Raw genomic sequence first — 21,851 nt, 5'->3', positions numbered from 1 at the left:
TTCTGCAGGGATACTGGGGGTTACCATATTTGGTAAGGGCGTTCCACGCGGCACGAAGTACGTCCCTTCAACGTCACCTCCGGTTCTCTCTTTCCCGTCCGATCCCCTAACATGGCGCCGGTAAGTCGTGGCAGCTCCTCTGAAGTTTGGGCAATTTATTGTTAATTCACCCGCCCTCTCTCAATTATACCCGTCATTGTGTACTAAAATAAAACACAGCTCAAAGACTACAGCTTTGTGTTCAACATTGAGGGGTTTTCTAGGAAGGGAGACCAAGAAGCTAGCAGAGTTAGCATTAGCTCGTCTGACACATGTTTCATTCATTAGTCCGTGACAGGATGCCAGTCTCTCTAGAAAAAAACTGTGTTTTTTTTTTCATATCAGTGGTCTTAATCTACTAGAATGGTAGACTTGATGTTGCATAGTCTGCATACTTCAAAGCCCTATAGTATTTTCGGCATAACTTTGATAGTAGTTATCCTTGTAATGATTCAAAATAAAAAAGAAGTTAATCTCAGGAGATGTCTATCCTGATGTATGTTAAATTCTCCAACGATATGACAGAACCCTCTAAATCCCCCAAAAGAAAATAATTGCATCAGAGTTTGCCTTAAGAATTACAACCAAAGAGTAGAAACAGTAATACATGTTAAGTGTAAAAGGTGCAAAGCTAACACAAGTGCCTCATAGAATAACAAAATGAGATAAGGTTAGTGAATTAAGTAAAATGAAATTATATGTAATTTTAAAAAGTAATATCTTGCATCATATTGAATAGTAATATCGGCGGTTATGTTAAAAAAAAAGTAATATTGCATGTTATTGAAAAATTAATGATGCACATGATACTGAAAAAGTATATTGACCATGGAACTTGCAGTTTATGGTCCTCATTGTCAGCACTGATTTAAAAAGAAAGAAGAAAGAAACGAGGGCTGGTTGGCTGAATTAATGAATGAAGTTGCCACCTGTCACTGTTTATTTATTAAAGGTTTTGTACATTAGTGAAAGAAAATTGACAAAGCACTGCTGCCTTTTTTTAAGGCGCTAGTAAGTTTTTAGCATGTCGAATCAATTTCAAATAAATTGTTTCCAAAACCCTTGTATGGCTCAGTAAGTGATATAAGGCAATGATATGTAATTGTGTTCACATGTAACAGTGTCTGTTAAATGAGTAGCTATTCAACAAAAATGTGTTGAATTTCTAATTACAATTAGAAATTCAGCACATTTTTGTGACTAAACTGTCAACAAGTTTTACTAGCTCACATTGACATGAGCTTTTTATGAAGATAAACTAAACAACTAAAGAGCTACCAGAATACTGAATGAGTCAAGTTAAGCAGGATGATAGTGGTGAGACTAAATCAAATATTGATATGTTGTAAGATTGCAGATATCTTTACTTGAAAGATTTATTTTGTAATGAAGAACACGGTGCATTAACAGTGTGTTGGAGATAAGATACCTAATCATCACAGGTGTCTTTTATATGTTCACCACCAGTAGAAATAAGAAAGTAAGAACTCTTCTGTGCATTATTTATGGTAGAGGTGACTAATTAAAGTCAGTATCAGATGTGTGCTGCTGCTAACACATAGTTTCTGACACTATCCCTTCTTTGTTTTTTTTAAACTCGCAGCTCAAACAGAAGAGACCAACTGTTGGCAAGAAGGCCAAAAAGGGAGCTTCATGGAAGTTCACCTTGGACCTGACCCACCCTGTGGAGGATGGAATCCTGGACTCTGCAAACTTTGTAAGTCTCACTACAAGTGTTACTGCATGTGTTAAACCCTGTGTGTGTAACGAGACTTTGGTTAGCAATCACGAAAATTGGTATACAAAAGAAAAAAACCCCAGAAGATTTCTCTTGCAAGTCATTTGACACATTTCCAAAATTAATCATAAAAGGGTTAATTTAGCTATCTTTGCAAGCAGCTAACCCTGTGTCTGGACTAGGGCCCCCTTCCCTAGCTCCAAATATACTAGGGTTCTCTTCCCTAGTGCGTCACTGTGTTCTGTCCAACAGGAAATCTTCCTTAAAGAGAGGATAAAGGTCAACGGAAAGACGGGGAATCTGGGTAACATCGTCCAGGTCGGCCGCATGAAGAACAAGATCAATGTCACGTCTGAGAAGCAGTTCTCCAAAAGGTGAGGAAAGATGTGCTACAGTTCACTTTATTGAACACACACACACACACGTAAACCTCTGCAAATTGTTGTGTTATCACTATAGTCTAAACTCCAAATACTGTTACCTGCATCAAAAATGGAAATACTTTTATATGTATTCACATTTTTTTTACCAAGAATTATACTTATGTTATTTTAAATTCTGGGACTAAATGACCCAACTTCTCTCCCACCAGGTATCTGAAGTACCTAACGAAGAAGTACCTGAAGAAGAACAACCTCCGCGACTGGCTGAGAGTGGTGGCATCCGACAAGGAGACGTACGAGCTGCGTTACTTCCAGATCAGTCAGGACGACGAGGAGTCGGAGACAGATGAATAAACAGCTGTCTGTGTGTCGGGAGAATAAATGTAGAAAAGAACATTTCTGTCTTATGTTTTTATTGTCTTGTTCTCAAAAACCATCTGTGCGCACCTAAATGTTTGACAGGTGTGTAGAAAGTGTTGTTTACTGCTAGCATATGTGGGTATTTCTGTGTTCACATGTTTCTTCGGGTACACAGACAAGTGTGTCACAGTACTTCTATATAGTTCAAGATTAATTGGTTGTCAATCTACATCACGGGTGAAATACAAAATAGAAGTTCGTGCAACACAGGAAAAAACAAAACTTTTATGGTGAAGTATGGAGGATGAGTTAAGGAGTCTTACAGCTTGAGGTAAGATACTGGTGATACACTTGCCAGACAGCAGCAGGATTAGCAGGCTGTTGCTGAGGTGGGTATTGTCTTTTAGTATCCTTTGGGCTCTGCACTTCACTGATGGCTGGCACATTGGTACAAATGTAGTTCTGGGTGAAGTTAATCACTCGGTGCAGAGCCTTCCTGTCCTGGGCTATGCACAAACCATACTAATTTATAATGGTTCGAGTCAGGATGCTCGATTGTTCCTCTGTAAAAGCGGACAACAACCTGGTAAAGGAATTTTGCCCTCTTAAGAAATATTTAAGCCATCTCTGAGCTTTTTCTGCATTGTGGTGGTGTGTGATGTCTGGTTCTCTGTGATGCTGATTCACTTGCTCCACTGATAAGACAAACATGTATCTAAGCCTCCCTTTTTTCTAAAGGCAGTAGTTCTCTGTGCACCAATCTGAAAGATTGATGCCTTCCCATGTATGTGCAGTAGATACAGATAAACACATGTATAATATAAATACATAGATTTATATAGCCTGTCTATGTACAGTATCTCACATAAGTGAGTGCACCCCTCCCATTTTTGCAAATATTTCATTATATCTTTTCATGGGACAACACTATAGAAATGACACTTTGATATAACTTAAAGTAGTCAGTGTACAGCTTGTATAGTAGCATAGATTTGCCTTCCTCTGAAAATTACTCAAAACACAGTCATCAACATCTAAACAGCTGGCAACATAAGTGAGTAATACAGTGAACATGTCCAAATTGGGCCTGAAGTGTCAATATTTTGTGTGCCAACCATTATTATCTAGCACTGCCTTAACCCTTTTGGGCATGGAATTCACCAGAGCTCACAGGTTGCTTCAGGAATCCTCTCCCACTCCTCCATGATGACATCATGGAGCAGATGGATGTGAAGACACCTTGTGCTCCTCCACCTTCAGCTTGAGGATGGCCCACAGGTGCACAGGTGAGTTTAGGGCTGGATGCATACTTGGCCAGTCCATCACCTTCACCTTCAGCTTCCTCAGCAAGGCAGTTGTCATCTACTAGGTGTGTTTTGGGTCATTATCATGTTGGAAAACTGCATTGCAGCTCAGTTTCTGAAGAGGAGCGATCATGCTCTGCTTGGAATTCATGTTTCCCTAAATGAACCGAGCTCCCCAGAGCCGGCAGCACTCATGCAGCCCCAAACCATGATGCTGCCACCACTATACTTGACTGTAGGCAAGGGACAGTTGTCTTGGTGCTCTTTCAGCATGTGTGGCACGTTGGTGACGGGCCGCTGCGGCAACAGCCTTGTACATGGGGCGCCTGTTCTACCCACTAATTCACCGACGCCCCACACCCTATTGATATTAATGGGCCTCATATGGTTGTGCCCCTGATGCTTGTCCATATACCTGAAGATGGTTGTGTAGTAGTACACAAAATGCACACTAGGTGGTGCTACAGATACCTTTGTGTACCCCAGAATATGCTGAAGAGAATATAAGCACAGTTAGTGTGTAAGGGTAACACAATGTCAAGACAAAGGTCAAAATCAAAACGTTTCTGATCTGATTGCCGTAGTCTGGCTTTAAGTCTAGCATGGGTCAAAAACATTGACTCTTACAGTTACAGTACAGTCTATAATAAAAGTCAAAAGTGTCTTTTATTGTACCATCCCTGCCTCTCACCTTAAGGCTTTCTGTTAAAAATGTTCAGTTCCACACTGTGATAACACTGATAGCATCATCTGGGTTATTTTCAAATTTCGGAAGTCTCCAGAATACATACAACTATTATCCCAGCCAAACATCTTCATTACCATTCCTTAAAAACAGGTTTGTAATTACAGCCAAAGCAATGAAAAGAGTCACTGTAACCAGAGGGTAGTGCTGCCACGTCAGAAAATGGTGAAAAATTTCCATCAGCTTTTCCCCAAAGCCCAAAATTAACATTGTCACATATCTTGTTCTGTCCATAAATCAAAGATATTGGATTTACTGTCATTGAGGAGGAAAAGAAACCAGATATTATTTTTCATTAATTCATTCAAACCATTATTTAAGACAAAAAATGATTGAGGGAGACCCTATGATGCCGAACATGAACAAAGACATAAAAAAAACAATAAGTAAACCTAATGTAGTTGAAATAAACAGATATTCAATATGCATACCAGTTACAAAGTTAAAACAAAGCATAATTAACATGCTATGGAGTAGATCTACAGTCAAAAAAGCCAGATCAGAAATGAGACATTTAAACAGCCGTAATGGCAGCAGAGTGTCCAAGTTTAAGGTCTTTTGCAGATTATTCCATGCACAAAGTTCACTGCAAGAGACCTCTCATTAAGGGAATGTAGAGCAACAACCTATTCTGTGAGCAAATGCCAAGATTATGTGAGTTCACAGTTGATAGGGATGAAATATAGAGTGGAAGCGCCTGTATCAGAGCTTTATAGAGGAATAAAAACCAATGCCGATCCCACCTCACAGCTAAATGTAGCCCATCGACCTTTGGGTAAAAATGGCAGTGGGTGCTGTAAAGATCACCAGTTGAGAACCTTAGGCCTGATTGATGGTTACACTGAAGACACTAGAATCAGAAAATGTTGACTTTTTTTCTCAAAAAGCTCTACTGCAGGGAGCAAATTACACTAAGAAAATATTTCAACAGAGATTTCTCTAGGTTTGAAAAGTCTCTGACAAGGTAGTAAGTGATTAATCTTCCTATTTAATTTACTAAAATATTAATGGCCAATATTTATCCTGTAATCGATGGAGATAAACCCCAGGCTCACGTTTCAGCTTCATAAAAATATACTGAACAACAACCAGAGTCTTTTTCTACTTCATAAAGTCTTCCTCAGTTCATACCGGAATAGTGAGGCAGTGTCCATCTCCTGTATGAAGTGCTGCAGGCTGCCGATGAGAACCTTTATTCCCTTAAACAGAGAAGGATGTTTTGCTGTATGAGTGTGTGTCTGGATTCACTCCCATTTGCTCATCTGTTGCGTATAAAGCACGTAGCCTCAGGAATGCATCCACCTTCAGCTGCTCTGCAGTCAACAGCGGCTCATGGCGTCTCACATCCTTATATAAGACTCACAGAGTTTCTGGATTTTATAACATGCACACACTCAGCGGTTTACAGGTAGACTCATACATGTAATAAGCACACAGATCCATTAATGAGGGAAAAATATAAAGAAATGGAGTGAAAGGGTTGAAGTGTGGTGCCACAAATCTATCCACAGATGAACCTCACAGTCAGTCACAGTATGCAGTTCACATGGCTTTCCCTTTGTGCAGATCATTCCATCTAAAACTCTGTTCGATAAACTGTAAAACAAACAAACAAAACAATTCTATGAGGCTGGTATTTCCGAGATAGAAGTTTTCTAAGTTCCCATGTCCACTTGCTGATATTTGTTATTTTAGGTATTTTCCAAATCACTACATTGCTATTTTTCACTTAAAGTCATCAGAACCAAATGACAAGTTCCCAGGAAGTGTCTCTAAAAACATGACAGCTGAATGAAACTCAGGTTACTCTCAGGGTTTTTCCAAATGTCATGGTGGAGCTAGTTCTAGCTTCATTCTGGTGTGTATTGATTTCAAACTGAGAATATTTGACATGACAAGTACTAAAGTACTGTACAATTTCAGCATACTTTTACTTGAGTATTTCCATTTTCCTCTTCTTTTTTACATCTCCTCCACCAAAACTCAGAGGGAATAATTGTACTTTTTCTCCACTACGTTTATTTAACAGCTTTAGATACTTTACATATAAAAACATATGATAGAAAACAGTACTATACTCCTAATCTACCCAGTAGAACACGAAATATCTAAATTGACTCCAAATTGACAAACTACAACACAGAAATACTCTTTCATGTATTAATTAGTGACAATAACGGATCAAGTAATACTCCATACCACTGACAAGAGCAATTGTGCATACTGAGTACTTTTGTACATTCTGCTGATAATAATCAAGTAACATTTTTAATTCAGGTCTTTTACTTGTAATGGAGTATTTTTAGACAGTGGTATTTCTACTTATACCACAGTATACCTGAGCTATACCGGACCTGAGTACTTCTGCTACCACCACTGCATGAGGGCAGAGGTGAAGCTGTAAGCATGTAGACTTGAAATAAGAGCTGGATAGTCAGAAAGCATCTGAGAGTTTTGATGTTAGATTTAATAAAATGGCTGACATTAACATAAAAAAAAAGAAAATAGTGTTGTTTTAGTGCCCTTGCTCCATCAAAGGCTCATTGCTCGATTTTATATAAATTCTATCAGAGATACACATGTATTGGAAGATTCTGGAGTTTTTACATTTTGAAGAAATGAGTCCAGTCTCGTGTACAAATTTTCACACATTGCACATATGTTGCACATTCCATCCTTTCTGTTTAAACTCTGTACAGCTCTTTTCGTTTTAGTGTTAACAGTGTTCTGCTGTTATCTATTGAAACTCCACCCACACCAGTTCTTGGCCCCTTCCCCTCTCAGAGCTTAGTCTTCCCCACCCACCTACCCAGAATCTCATTCAAACACATGCATACCACGACATAGAGAAGCAAACAACAAACAAAAAAACAGACAACAACAACAACAACAGTAATAATAATATTTAATGATTTAAAAATTAATAGATAATAAATGACTGGGTAAAATAACGTTCAAATACGAAGAAAAAAAGGGAGGGGGGTCATCAGTATTTAGTTGTTGAAGATTTTACTTACTTAAATTGTAAATTCCTATTATACATGTATGATTCTTCAATTTTGTAGTACTCTGTGTTTATTGTTTTGCACAAAACATCAAAGGGAATTCTTTAGATGTGAAACCAACTTGGCAATAAACCTAATTCTAATAATGAAAACATTCAGAATTTAAGATGAGACTTACGTTTGAATATGAGTTACAGAAATACAGTACATAAATGTGCTGTTGTCAAGCAGTATAAAGCCATGTAACATTAACATTAGGGCAGCTTATATATAAGATCACCCCCATACAGTTGTCATAAATGTTGAAACTAGCTATAGAGACTAAGGCTGTTTTTGCATGTTGTATGTTAACGTATTTATATCTGCTGTAAAGTTGGGCGTTTGAACATGGGGATCTACGAGGACTGACTTGCTCTTGGAGTCAGCCTCCAGTGGCCATTAAAGGAACAAGGAGCTGCTGTTTTTAGCACTTTGTGTCGGCTTCATTTGTCAGCCCTGGAGGTTACTGCTTGGATTAAATACAAATATGAGAAAAGGGGGTTAAAGAGGGTTCCTCAGGAGAAGAGATTCTGTCTGATTCAGACCAGCCCACTACACTAACTGATCATGTTTAAGGTGATGTTGCCATCAGTATTTGCATGAAACTAGCCGTTGGTTGGCTGATAATCAACCAATCAGAAAACCCAATAAAAGACTTTCCAACAGCTCAAATACACCAGGACTTGTGACGAATAAAGCACCAGAAAAATACACTGGTACACTGCTTCAATTCTGAGAGTCAGAGCTGTGCTGCAGACTGGATCGGATTATTACAACTCAGACTGACATGATCAAAGCTTCCCCGTATCTGGCAGTCATATGAAGCAGCTCACATTTGGTGCTGAAGCCAAGACACACAGCAGAGTGAAGAGTGAGTGAACACTCAGCTCAGGTTGAACTCACTGTTTTTCCTCAAACCCTCCTGTAAAGCAGCTTGTGTGGACAGTAGCTGAGTGTCTTGTTTCTCTTGTTTTAGACCATCATGTTACCATGTCTGCACGTGTAATCTGACTCTGTGAATCAGATTACAACTGCAGATAACAATACAACACATACAGCAAATACAGCCAAACCATAAAGTGTGTACTCTTTGGAGAGGTTTAATTTTGTATTTTGTGTTTCAGTGTGCAGAGGGTTTGGATCATTTGGTTTGCAGTATGTTGGACAGGTAAAACGGTTTGGAGAGAGAGACAGAGAGAGAGAGAGAATGAAACCAGGCTGTTGCACATGCTGATAATAGTTCTGTATCTATAGTAATATGTAAGTTTTGGGGTATCAAAAAATGTCATCCCAATTATTTTGGTTTGGTGAAGGGCTTACAAATTTTAAACAAAGTCCAACCTGTTCTCATCCCCAGGTCGTCAAATACTACCCTTTAGTATCTCTATGTGACGCACAGCTGAAACACATGTAGCGTGAAACAGACGTGATTATGTTTAGGCAACAAAACTACTTGGTTAGATTTAGATTTTGAAAGATCATGTTCTGAGTTAAAATAAGTACATTTGGTACATATGTGATATAAACATGTCACATGACTGATGTCAGTGCTTAATGACAGTATGTAAATTGTGTAACATTATGTGAAAACATTAACTTTTGTTTTTACACGGAACACGAAAAGCGGTCTCTTGGGTGAATGTCTTGTTTTGTTTTATCAGTCAGCCTGCCTATGCTTTCTCTCTCTTTATATGAAGATCTCATTGTTGAGTATTGCCACATATGAGTTTATATTGGAGTTAGTTGAAAGCTTAGGCTTCTCAGAAAAATGCTAAAGGCTGTCCTTGCTGTCAGTATTGTACGCCGAGGGAGTGACAAAGCCTCAGAAATTGAAGACCTGGGAATGAGAATGGGCTTCAAAGTCTATGCTGCAAAATGTGAGGTGTTAAGTTTGAAAGACATAGCTGTTCATCAGGCAGAGATGATCTAATGAGAGATACGTACATTGCATTATGGGGACTGTAGGATCCAGTGTTTTTGGAGCTTGATCCACACTAAAGACTATAATTCAGGATATTTCGGCCTCTGAGTCCCCTGACTTCATGCAAGTGCAGTACGAACTGAAGTAACTCTGTCTATCATCCACCCATCCATCCATCCATCCATCCATCCATCCATCCATCTTCTAACCGCTTCATCCTCTTGAGGGTCACGGGGGGGCTGGAGCCTATCCCAGCTGACATTGGGCGAGAGGCAGGGTACACCCTGGACAGGTCGCCAGACTATCACAGGGCTGACACATAGAGACAAACAACCATTCACACTCACATTCACACCTACGGACAATTTAGAGTTACCAATTAACCTAGTCCCCAATCTGCATGTCTTTGGACTATGGGAGGAAGCCGGAGTACCTGGGGAAAACCCACCCTGACACGGGGAGAACATGAAGGAGGGCTCCCTCCTGGGATCGAACCAGGAGCCCTCTGGTGTGAGGCGACAGTCCCCCTCCATGTATCATGTATCAAAATGTATCATTTTCCCTTTTAACAATCACTTTCCTCTTTAAGTATGAATGATGAGTATGAATGTGCACTATCACACTTTTGAACAATACAACTGCTACTATTACTACTACTACCACTACCAAAAATAATGATAATAATAATAATAATAATGATGATAATGATAATGATAATGATAATAATACATATGGCAATAAGAAATCACTAAATTGGATGCAAGAATAATGTCAAAAATTGCAAAACAAATCATATTTAACTGGAAAATATAATATTGAAAGTAAAAAAATAAAAGTGATTAATTCTAAACATAAAAACTTGAAAATATGGTGCACTTCTTAAAAAAATGTATTTTCATTTTTAAAAACTATATTATTAATAATAATGTAATAAGTTTTTCAACAACAGCATGAACATCTTAATGTATATAGCACTCATTGAATTAAAGTTACAAAGTGACAACAAAACAACAATGATTAACGACAAATTAAAAAACAGCAATAACAGAATAAAAGTACTAAAAGAACAACATACAAATTAAAATAATAAAACCCCCAAAACAGAAAACATGTCAGGGAAAGCAGTGCAATAAAAGTACATTTTGAGCTTAGATTTAAAAGAAACCACAACTCAGTCATTTCCTCAGGAGTGTTCCAAAACCTCTGGACTCTTATCTCAAAGCTCTGTCCCCCCTCAAGTCTTCAGCCAAGAGTCTGGGATAGATAGAGGGCCCCTGCAAAATGATTTTGCAGTACAAGCAGAGTCGTACAGGAGCAAAACCTGTGAGCTATACTAAGGAGTCAGACCACCCAGTATCTTAAAAGCAAATAAAAGATTAAAAGGAAATAGAACAGGTGTATCTTACGTAAATCTTCAGGTGACCCACCAAAACCAAAAGTCACGACTGAATTTCAGGAATTCTATAATGCTGTATAGGCAAGTTGAAAACCATGTCAATATGAGAGTTAAGGAATCACATACTCATAAATGTTGGTTTCTTATGATAGAGTTAATAGTTATCTAATAGTAATATCAATACAGTTAACATTCTGTGTTGTTCATGTTTAATATGTTATTTATCTGTATTTACAAGTGTTAGGCGTTTCAATCTTCTTCAGTTAGGCTGGTTGTCCTTTTCCTTAAAAACACAATTATACAGCTTGCAACAGTAACAACAGTACATTGATTGTAAGGAACAAAACATTTACTGAGAACAAGCCTTTTCAAGATTAGGGCAGATTGGAGGGTACCCACTGAACCCATTTTTATTCAGATATTTGAGGTGAGACTTCAAAGGACCCCTTTGAAAATGGCCATGCCAGTTGTTCCCTCCCCAGTTTTTGTGGTGTTATCCAGCCCGCTTCCCGATAAGCTATGCTAACATGATTGGTACCAATGGATGCCTTCAGTTGTCAAGTTTCACCCTAGCGCTAGCTTGAAAATTGCATGCCACAGTCTCTTTAAAACAGTAATGACGACCTCCACTTATTTTTGCCAGGGGGACCAAGCAATTGTATGGGGGCACTTGGGGGCCCCACTGTCTATAATGGTCCAATCATAGTCTATTGATTGAATTTCTGTAAATATAACAACACAGAAAAAAAGTGAAACTCTTCCATTTTCATGACAACTGAGCAAACTACATGTACTGATGAAAATGAGATTGAAAGCTCCAAACGAAAGCCAGGAAGTGGACCTTTAGTTGGGACTCACTATGAACTTTAACAAATTATGTTTTATCAACTTTAATCAACCGATTATTTGTTTATTTGTTTATTCATTAGGATCCCCATTAGCCATCACTCCATTGTGGGAGTAATGGCTATTCTTCCTGGGGTCCTCACACAGGACACAATTATATACGTTGTAAAAACATACAGAATAAAAATAACAATCTAGAATCATATACGATAGTTACAAGGAAAAAAATGATTAAGATTCATATTGAGCTAAAACTACTAGATAGAAAGGTAGAAATGTGGAAATCTGAGATAACTTTCCATGACACACACACACACACACACACACACACACACACACACACACACACACACACACACCTGGTCAGTTCTCAGCTCTGCATACAAAGCATAAAGAAACTTCACCTGTGACAGCTGCAGTACAAACTTAACTCTCTCACACACACACCTTAACATTAGCTATTGTATCCTCCCTCTTATGAATGAATGATGACAGCCACACACACACACACACACACACACACACACACACATGCACACACCTGCCCACGCTCAGGTGCTGAATAATGTATCAGCTTGATCACATGGTGTCAGGTCTTAACACTGGCGTCTCCTCTCGTCACTATTTCCCACAGGTCTGCAAAGGACGTGGACTCAGCCAGCACTTTCTCAGGAAGACACACAACCAGTGAGTTTATTACCTGTCTGCTCAGGCTTTAACCTGCATGTTAGGAGTTTTCATCAGCCACAAAGAAGGAAACTGTCAGTGCTCTTCACTCTCTTAAACCCAACCTGTCAATGTTGTTCATGTGTTGAATTCAGTTCAGGTGTTGGTTCAAGTGTGAAGCACTAAGTTCAGATTTGTAGAGGCTACCTCAGGTCTGTATGTGGTTTAGTTTAGCTGCTAAAGCCGTACCTTTCCGTTGTGAAAGCAGATTCTTGGTCTTCATTAATGTTTCAGAGGGGGAGTCTCGCTCTAGTGAGTGATGAGAACAGCTGATGGCTCACATCATGAGGCTGGGACAGGTATACCTGCTTCATATTGGCCTTTTATGATTGCACAGTTTATTTACTGAAGAAATGATCTGGTTTTCTAAAATAAAACATAAAAGAATCAGTGCACCCACATTAAAAAAAAACATATTTTTGATTATTTTTTTCTTACCTCTTGCGGTATCGAGCCATGCAAGTAGTTATGGTTTTATTTGTTTATTTTGCAGGTTTCCACCTCCAAACCAATACATTTGAGGCAGTCAGTCAAAGCACTGAAAAATAACATTGTGACTGGGGATTAAAGGAACAGTTCACCACAAAATTTTAAAGGCTTGTTTTTCCTCTTCCTTGTACTGCTATTTATCAGTCTAGATTGTTTTGGTGTGAGTTGCTGAGCACTGGGCGATATCGGCCATAGGAATGTCTGCCTTCTCTCCAGTATAATGGAGCTAGATGGCACTTGGCTTGTGGTGCTCAGAGTACCAAAAATATAGATTTGAAAAACTCAGCAGCAATGTCTCTTTCCAGAAATCATGACCTGGTTACTCAAGATAATCCACAGACCTTGTTGTGAGTAGTTTCATGTAGGAACTATTTTCTCTCTACTGAACTACATCCACCAACCATATCACCGTGCAGAAGGAAGTTTGCATCTACTTATGGGTGAGAGGCTTGTGCTCATGACAGTGTGAGATGTAAACATTATTGGAGTCCTTCTTTGGCTGAGCTGTGACGTTAGCTAGCTCACTGGTGCTAAGTAAGCTAGCAGTAAATGCATGCTTCCTTTTGCGCAGTGATGAGGTTGGCAGGTGCAATTTTTTTGTACCAGGCAATAAATAATAAATAAATAATGTTTATTTCTGCTGTAAAGTCTGGCATTTTAACATGGAGGTCTATGGGGATTGACAGGCTCTCGGGAAAGACTCAAAGAGTAGTTGGAGCAACCCAATATCACACAGACTGTCATGCTGTGTTCACACTACGAGTGACACACCAATAGCATGACCATCTACATTATTGCTGAGTCACCTCTAAAGTGTGGCTTAAATGCTCATTAAAGTAGTTATGTCATGACGGGCTTGGTATGTCTGCTACTTGCTACAAAGCACCTTGACTGAACGCCATCAAAAGTTTGTATTTAGTCAAAAATGATCAGTGCTTTGGATCAATATAAGTCTCATGTTCACCACAATGCACATAAAGCTGGCCTAATGTCAGCTAACTAAGCTCAATAAAAGTGTATCACAGCTAGAAAAAACATATAGTTGGCTGATCCACCTTCACTGCATCATTGGAGCACTGAAAAAAAGTTGGGGGCAGCTCAACTTGGGTTTGTAACGTGTCACGCTGGACTGACATTGCTGTGTCACCCATAGTGTGAACACAGCATCAGGGATCAGCTGTCTGCTGTTTATGTTCGCTATACAGATGAAAAATGTTGTCTCACAAACTCTTGAGCTTGAGGCAAGACCAGAAAGGATGGCCTTGGTTCCTGTCACCATGCTTATGCCAATCACAGATAGCAGAGATCGAAGGACTTATTAACCTTTTTCATTGTGACACTGATACTTTGACGAAAGTAAATGATTTAAATACTTCTTTCCACAGAGTTTGTGTCCTCCATCTGGATCTGTGGCTCCTGAACAACAAACCTAACAAAGATAGAGGTTGATTAGGAGACGGATCATGGAACTGAGAGAACGATAGAGGGAATGGCAGAGAAAAGATAGAAGGAGTCAAAAACACACATCAACAGGTGATAAACAGGTGCAGCGATGGCGGCGTGGCTGGGCAGGGTGTCTGTGGGTGATGCTTTGTACAACATGTACTCTCGCCTGCTGCGAACCAAACCTGTGGGCTCCATGGCTCACAGCTCCAACGACCTCACAGAGCTCGGGGAGGGGGCGGCAGTCGGGCTCGCCAAGGTTCTGACCACCATGGACCTGGTGTCACTCGGGGTTGGCAGCTGCGTTGGCACAGGGATGTACGTAGTCGCTGGGCTGGTTGCCAAGGCCATGGCTGGGCCAGGGGTCATCCTATCTTTTATCATTGCAGCAGTGGCATCCATACTGTCAGGTGAGACAGCATGAGGTGACACAACAAAGCATTGTTCAGTGCATTTGTTGGGGACTATTTTCAGTGGTGGATTAATCCACATTTGGTGCTCTAGTGAGTAAGTGTGGCAGTAGGACGGTGTGTGGGGTTAAGTGTTTGGACAATCTACTGTAATCAAATTTTTGTCTTTAGGTGTGTGCTATGCAGAGTTTGGTGTCCGAGTCCCAAAGACAACCGGCTCGGCCTACACCTACAGCTATGTGACAGTTGGGGAGTTTGTGGCGTTTTTTATTGGCTGGAATCTGATTCTGGAGTATCTGATTGGCACGGCAGCGGGGGCGTCGGCTCTCAGCAGCATGTTCGACTCTCTAGCCAATCACAGCATCAGCAATTACATGATAACACACCTGGGCACGCTGAGAGGACTCGGTCAGTACTAGCCGTATGTTTATCATTTTTCAGCACATTAAGAGCAAATTAAAAGTCTGTTTTAGGCTGAACATGCTCTGCTACATATTTACAAATAACAGAAACTGATGTGTATTTGGTCTGAAGGAAAGAATTACCTAATTTCCTTTGGAAAAAGCAAAAAGCTGTAGTTGTCATGGGAACTGTAGACTGGAACAAGAACCAAATAGTAAAGTTAAACAAATGACAATGACTGTAGTGTACAAATGTATCAAAATTCACTTACATTACTAAATACAGTAAATACAGTTGTCTCACTCCAGTCCTTGATACAGTAGAGTTTATATACTTTGAGTATTACAGCCACTTTTGGGGGGAAGAATCCTGTTTTGTCAAGTAAGTTGTAATATCACTATAACAGAGTGAGGCGTTAAACCACTCGTGGGCGGCAAAGACAAAATGATCAGATTCATCCTGAGAGGAACATGAATTTTTGAACCAAATTACATTGCAATACATCCGTCAGATGTTGAGATATTTCAGTCAAAACCACAAATGAAACCCTCATTGTGGACTTCAGAGGATCACCAAAGTCAGTAGGATTCATCCTCTGGGGAACATGAATGTCTTTAGAGTAAGAGAGCGGTAATGAGAACTTGTCAAATTTCATCCCATCCATCATATAGTTAAGATATTTCACAGCACACACACACACACACACACACAGACTTGACCACCTTCATGCCAAATATCAGCCAAAGAGTGAGGAAATTTTTGTGGACCTACAGAGAGAGCTATAGAGCTTCTAGTCAAGTGCTGCTGTGTGTCTGTTTGTCTCAGGTAAAGGTGAGGACACATATCCTGACCTGCTGGCCCTCTTCATCGCCCTGCTGGTCACAGTGATCATTGCTCTCGGTGTGCGTAACTCTGTGGGCTTCAACAACGTCCTCAACGTGGTCAACCTCGTGGTCTGGGTCTTCATGATCATCGCTGGACTCTTCTTCCTCTCCCCCAGCAACTGGGAGAACGGCATGTTCCTGCCCTATGGCTGGTCAGGGGTGAGATATCCAACCTCTTTGGTGTTTTGTCACTTCTTTAAATCCTCAAACTGACTGAAATAGTGAATAAATGATCTCCTGTTGTTGATCAGGTGATGCAAGGTGCAGCAACTTGCTTCTACGCCTTCATCGGCTTCGACATCATTGCGACGACAGGAGAGGAGGCAAAAAACCCAAATACCTCCATCCCGTATGCCATCACCGCCTCACTGGTCACCTGCCTCACTGCATATGTGTCGGTCAGTACACAATGTCGTGCATGTTCATAACACGATGGAGACAAGTTACAAAATCTCACCATCAAATAGAAGCCTTTTGGTCATATTCATTTCTGTTATCTCCCGCGCAAAAATGTGTCAACAGATGCATGTTTTGCTCAAGGAAAGTTTTACAAGAATAAAACCTCAATGGATCAATCATTCCTAACAGAAAGAGTCATAACTGATCTTGCTAGTAGTTCAAGGTGTCCTCCTGTCAACAGTTTTACAAAAGTCTCTTTTAAAATGGTGGTCTATGGGGAAAATGCTTTTTGGGCTGCAGAGGATTTTGTCTCTGCAGTACAGCAAATGGGTCTTGTTCATTTTGCCATTTTGGTCTACGGCATTTAATAAAGCCTTTCAGAAGTCAAAAATGAACTGTCAGGTTTGAAACTAACTTGCAAACATTTGCAAATTGGTCTGGTGATGTCAGGCTTGTGAACCTACTGAGGTGAAGTATCTCCATCACCACTTGACCCTTTCATTTTTGTACATGGATAGAGAAGGACATACAGTGAAAACAGGTGGCCTTGCTGTCTAATGCAGAAGCCCTGAAGTTGTTACACATTTCTTCTGTATAGGTGAGTGTGATCCTGACCCTCATGGTTCCCTACAACCTGATCGATGGCTCAGCTCCACTCATGGAGATGTTTGCGGTGCACGGTTTCCTGTGGGGGAAATACATTGTGGCTGTTGGCTCCATAGCCGGACTCACCGTCTCTCTGTTGGGCTCTTTGTTCCCCATGCCTAGAGTCATCTACGCCATGTCCCGTGACGGCCTGCTGTTCAGGTGAGGAGGCACGAAAACACACAAACAAACACAGGTAGGATGAGGGTTTCATTTCCTGGCTAAATCTGTGATTAATGTGTCTGCAGGTTCTTGTCTCACGTGTCTGCACTCACACACACTCCCACGGTGGCATGCTTGGTGTCAGGGAGCTTCGCGGCCGTCCTTGCTCTGCTGGTTAGCCTGCGGGACCTAATCGAGATGATGTCCATTGGCACCCTGCTGGCGTACACTCTGGTCAGCGTGTGTGTGCTCTTACTGCGCTACCAGCCTGACGAACAGACTGACACACACCAGTATGACTCCGGAGAGGATGTAGTTGGCCTGAAGCTTCAGGATGATGGAGCTGTCCCCACCAAAGACGACCAGATGCTGATTGGAGACTCAGATGGTGACAGATCGGCGTCCTACCACGCAGGCGGGACTGAAGGAGAGGGGGATGACTCTGACTTCCACACAGGCCATGCCTCTCTACTGAAAAGGCTTTTGGGAGGTCATTACTACACCCTGCGACTGCGGCTCGGAATGCCCGAAGCGTCGGCCCAGCCCACCCCTGCCACCGGCCGCATAGTGACCAGATGCACCCTCCTCTTTTTCCTCACATCCTTCCTCCTCTGGTCCACCATTATATTTGGGGTTGAGCAGGGAACTGGTGCCAGGGCAGTGTTTTCAGGCCTCATGGCCACACTGATGACCGGGTCCTTGGTGAAGCTTTTAATTATGATTATACAGCAGCCAGAGAGTGGGAGGAAGCTGCCCTACATGGCGCCCTGTGTGCCATTTGTCCCTGCAGCTGCCATATTGGTCAACAGCTACCTCATGCTTAAACTGTCTCCACTCACCTGGGCCAGGTTCACCATTTGGTGCCTCATAGGTGAGATGAAACATTCTTGATTATGGATATCAAATGCAGCATATATACGTAATAATCTGTCTGGATATAGAAAATAATGGACCTAAACTAGGTAAGGAGGAAATCTGGAAAAGACAAAAAAAAAATCTGTAGAATTTGAAAACACACCCCCCTCCTGCAGCTCCTTAGTCCTAAGTCCCTCCTACCAGATGACCACTGATATGATGATGCTTCATACAGAAACCCAGTGTTTCCCATACACTGATTTCCTTAAACTTATTTCATTGTTACCTTGCCTCACTCTCTCTCTCTGTTTATCAGACCACAACTGAAACAAAAATAAGCTGTTAGCCACCCTACGCTCCCTCTGCCTCACTCCTGGCTATTGTGGACTGCTTCCCCTGGAGGAAAGCTGGCAGCAACAGGGATGGACCTTTTGTTGGCAGCTTGAATTTGACCAGCACAAACCCCCAGTGCCGGGTGTCACAGTGGGTTGGTGGCTAGCAGCAGCACCAGGTCTAACCTCTGGAACAGCAGCGACAGAAAGTGTGCTGATCCAGTAGGAAGTCAGGGCTGTCTGGTCCTCCCGAGCTGGGGTTTAGAAAGGCTGGATTTGGGCTGCTGCAGCCCTCTCCAGAGATGCTGGCGAGGCAGCCCGTTCTCATTCCCAACTCTTAGATACTGCCGTTTTGTCAGTGATTTTGGCATCAGATTTCGTTGTACAGAAGCACTTTTGGTGGTGGTATGATATGCATCGAGACAAGTGTCAATTGAGATGTTATCTGTGAACATTCAAAACTGGTATAGCAGGCTACCTAGGGTGTCATATTTTAATGTTTAGGTCCACTGACACAGCAGTAATATTTGAGTTTGGATGAAAATGCACTGGATGAGGTGGTCTGTAGTGGTGGAGAGTGAGGTGGCAGACTCACTGTGAGTCAAAGCTCCAGCTAACGTTAGCTACATAATTGTGAACATGAGTCGCAGCCTTGAGCCTTTGGCTTCTGTTAGGCTAAACCAGCAACATTTTCTCTCCACCTCTGAAGTACTGACTTGTTTGTTGTCAGACTTTCTTTTAGACTCTTTTTGATAAGTCTGCTTACTTTTTCGGGTTGCTATGCAACATAGGCAGTTATTGCCAATGCTGGAATAGTAACTTTCTCTGCAGGATTCTGTGCCATTGAGTCAGGCTCTCACAGACGGGACGTGCGTGTGCATCTGCATTTGTAGAACAGCAAATAGGAAGGTCTTCTCTCTGAAATGACCTGTGATTGGCCAAAGTTTCCTATCACATGCTAGATTTTCTAAAGCCTGGAAACAGTGCCAGGAGGAGGTGCAGAGGTCTAGTTGTCTCTCAGTTCACGTAAATTACAATATGCTCAGAGGTTATTATGGGATTTTTGCCCAATGATGCCAAAATTGAACTGCCTACCCCAGCTTTAAGAGGAGCCAACTCCAGTTCTTTTATTTCTATAGTGGAACCTTAGAGTGCAATTTAACTATTAAACAAATTACACTAATAGAAAAGTAATAGAGGCTGTATTTGTTCATCATCTGTTGTCAAGGTGCGTTGATGGTCAGTTTAACCAATGGTTAGGTTAATCTGGCTGGTGAGACTTAACTAGTAAAGTAACCTGGATGCAATATAATTGAATTATAATTGTGGTTAAACTGTTTAAGAGTATTTTTCATAACACAGATGTGCATTCATGGTGTTTAAATTCAGTGTCTGTGATTTAGAGTAATTAAAAAGATTGCCTCTCCCACATGAATGGGTCTAAAAGATAAGAAATGACATTACAGTACAACCTTTAAAAGACAAATCCATCTGGAAGAGGATTTAAGGCCCATGGATCTGTTTAGGCATCTGGTTTCAGTTCAAGAGTTGTACCAGAACTTATTTTTAGTTTTTGTCTATCATATAGGCTCCGCTGTGCTTTTAGCTCTTCCTGTGGGTTTTTGCACAGTCAGCACAGTTTGAGACACCAGACCGAAGCCTATTTACACTGTGCTGGGAAGGTTACTTTTGAAACAGAATAGGTAACAGATCTCTAGTTACCCTGTAAAAAATGTAATGAGTAATGTTTTATGTAACTATTTTAATTACTTCATCAGAGTAATCAAACTTATTACATTTGTCTACTTTTTGATTACTTTTCTTACAATGCACACTGGCGATTTGTCCAGAAATATGACAAAAGAAGGCATTGCTGCCCGACTGAAAAGATGCAGAGCAACAGAATGAATGTTAAATTTTACATATATGTTTTTTATTGAAAAAAAAAGATTTTTTTTGATGTAACCCCTTCATCATCACAAATATTTTGTTAAGCAACTATAATGTAATATTTTATTTGAGTAACTGCAACTGATTGCAATTGCATTTATTTTGTAATTTAACTCCATAACTCTGTTACATGTAACTAGTTAGTATGCAACACTGTTTACACATGGTTTGTGCTGAGGAAAGTGTAAACTAGACATAGCATAAGATTGGATGTGGCTCTTGATGAGGGCTCTTCTGCGTTCATGGTGTTGACGTACAGCAGTCCAGTTGCCAGAAGAAAATGTTGGCGTTGTATCTTTCTGCAAACCATGAGTATGTGACATTTCCATCTTTCATTCATATGATCGCAGCATTTCTGAAGTGATGTAGGTTAGTATATGAGCTGACTTTGTCATCTGGAAGTGGAGGAGATGGTGGACATTGTGACACTTAGATGAGACACCTGCCAAGCTGCAGACCATTGTTAAAGACCAACAAACAACATCAGTTGTTTTTTGGCAAGTCATCACTGCATTTCCACCAGCTTTTTAGCCATCAAACATGGGTGTGTTATGGTGACCTGCTGCTGTTTTCTTGGTGGCCTATCAGGCACAAAAAGCGTTTGTTTTTTCACAGAGACATCACTGCTTTTACAGGGTTGACAGCAGAGAGAAGAACATACTGTAGACTTAGGCTTTGTTAGATCTGCAGATTGTTGACAGATGACAGATGAGGGAAGAGTTTCCCACCTTCTGAAATTAATAATGCTTGCTAACCCTCCTCCAGCTGGACGTTTTTTTACCTGCTGTCTTTGTGTTTAACTATCACAGGTTTGTTGATCTATGGTTGTTATGGAGTGTGGCACAGTACACTGGAGCTCAATGCCCGAGAGCAGCAGGCACACGCCAGCTCCTACCAGCGCTACGATGACCATCTTGACGACGACACCTTCTCCCCTGATGACAACTTTTACCCCCAGGAACAGGACGACAGACCTTACCAGGGCTGGTCTGCTCCAGAAGAGAGGGGATACCACAACCAGCTGCAGCAGGAGAATCAGTATGAAGATGGTGAGCAGTATCAGAGCCAGTATGAGGATAATGGTGACCAGTATGGATACCAGTCTGGACCAGGGGGCCAGTCTGCAAGCAGAGGCAGAGGAAGGACCAATCATGGCTTTGATGCAGGTGAAGAGGAGGACTTCTGAATTTATGACAGGATGAACTGAACTTTCAAAGTGCCGTCTACATGAGACACTAAATCAAATAACCTCCAAGAAAAAGTTACATCACAGGATATTATTTTAATATTTACAGGTGAGTCCCTCCCTCTGTCTGCTTAGTGTGAAAACCTGTTCTGAATATCAGAGGAGGAAGTGGGCGGGGGGATGCAGTGGACA

The 21,851-nt window shown here is 41.0% G+C and overlaps 2 protein-coding genes across 3 annotated transcripts; both read left to right on the top strand.

Annotated features, from left to right (window-relative positions):
* rpl22l1 (ribosomal protein L22-like 1) lies at nucleotides 1-2,556 on the top strand. Of its 2 annotated transcripts, none has more exons than XM_049564984.1 (4): nucleotides 1-120; nucleotides 1,643-1,756; nucleotides 1,960-2,151; nucleotides 2,370-2,556. In XM_049564984.1, the coding sequence occupies exons 2-4, from the start codon at nucleotides 1,731-1,733 to the stop codon at nucleotides 2,512-2,514; spliced, it is 363 nt and encodes a 120-aa protein (XP_049420941.1). In that variant the 5' UTR covers nucleotides 1-120; nucleotides 1,643-1,730; the 3' UTR covers nucleotides 2,515-2,556. The 2 variants fall into 2 exon arrangements, with proteins under 2 accessions (XP_049420941.1, XP_049420940.1); XM_049564983.1 differs by having other exon boundaries at nucleotides 5-120; nucleotides 2,030-2,151.
* Nucleotides 2,557-14,543: 11,987 nt separating this feature from the next.
* slc7a14b (solute carrier family 7 member 14b) lies at nucleotides 14,544-21,851 on the top strand. The gene is made up of 7 exons (XM_049564786.1): nucleotides 14,544-14,844; nucleotides 15,016-15,252; nucleotides 16,072-16,289; nucleotides 16,382-16,528; nucleotides 17,128-17,336; nucleotides 17,423-18,207; nucleotides 21,283-21,851. The coding sequence occupies exons 1-7, from the start codon at nucleotides 14,544-14,546 to the stop codon at nucleotides 21,657-21,659; spliced, it is 2,274 nt and encodes a 757-aa protein (XP_049420743.1). The 3' UTR covers nucleotides 21,660-21,851.

The sequence above is a fragment of the Epinephelus fuscoguttatus genome, linkage group LG21, assembly GCF_011397635.1.
Source record: "Epinephelus fuscoguttatus linkage group LG21, E.fuscoguttatus.final_Chr_v1".
Lineage (NCBI taxonomy): Eukaryota > Metazoa > Chordata > Actinopteri > Perciformes > Serranidae > Epinephelus > Epinephelus fuscoguttatus.
The sequence above is the reverse complement of the archived record's forward strand: the minus strand, read 5'-3'. Positions and strand labels throughout refer to the sequence as shown.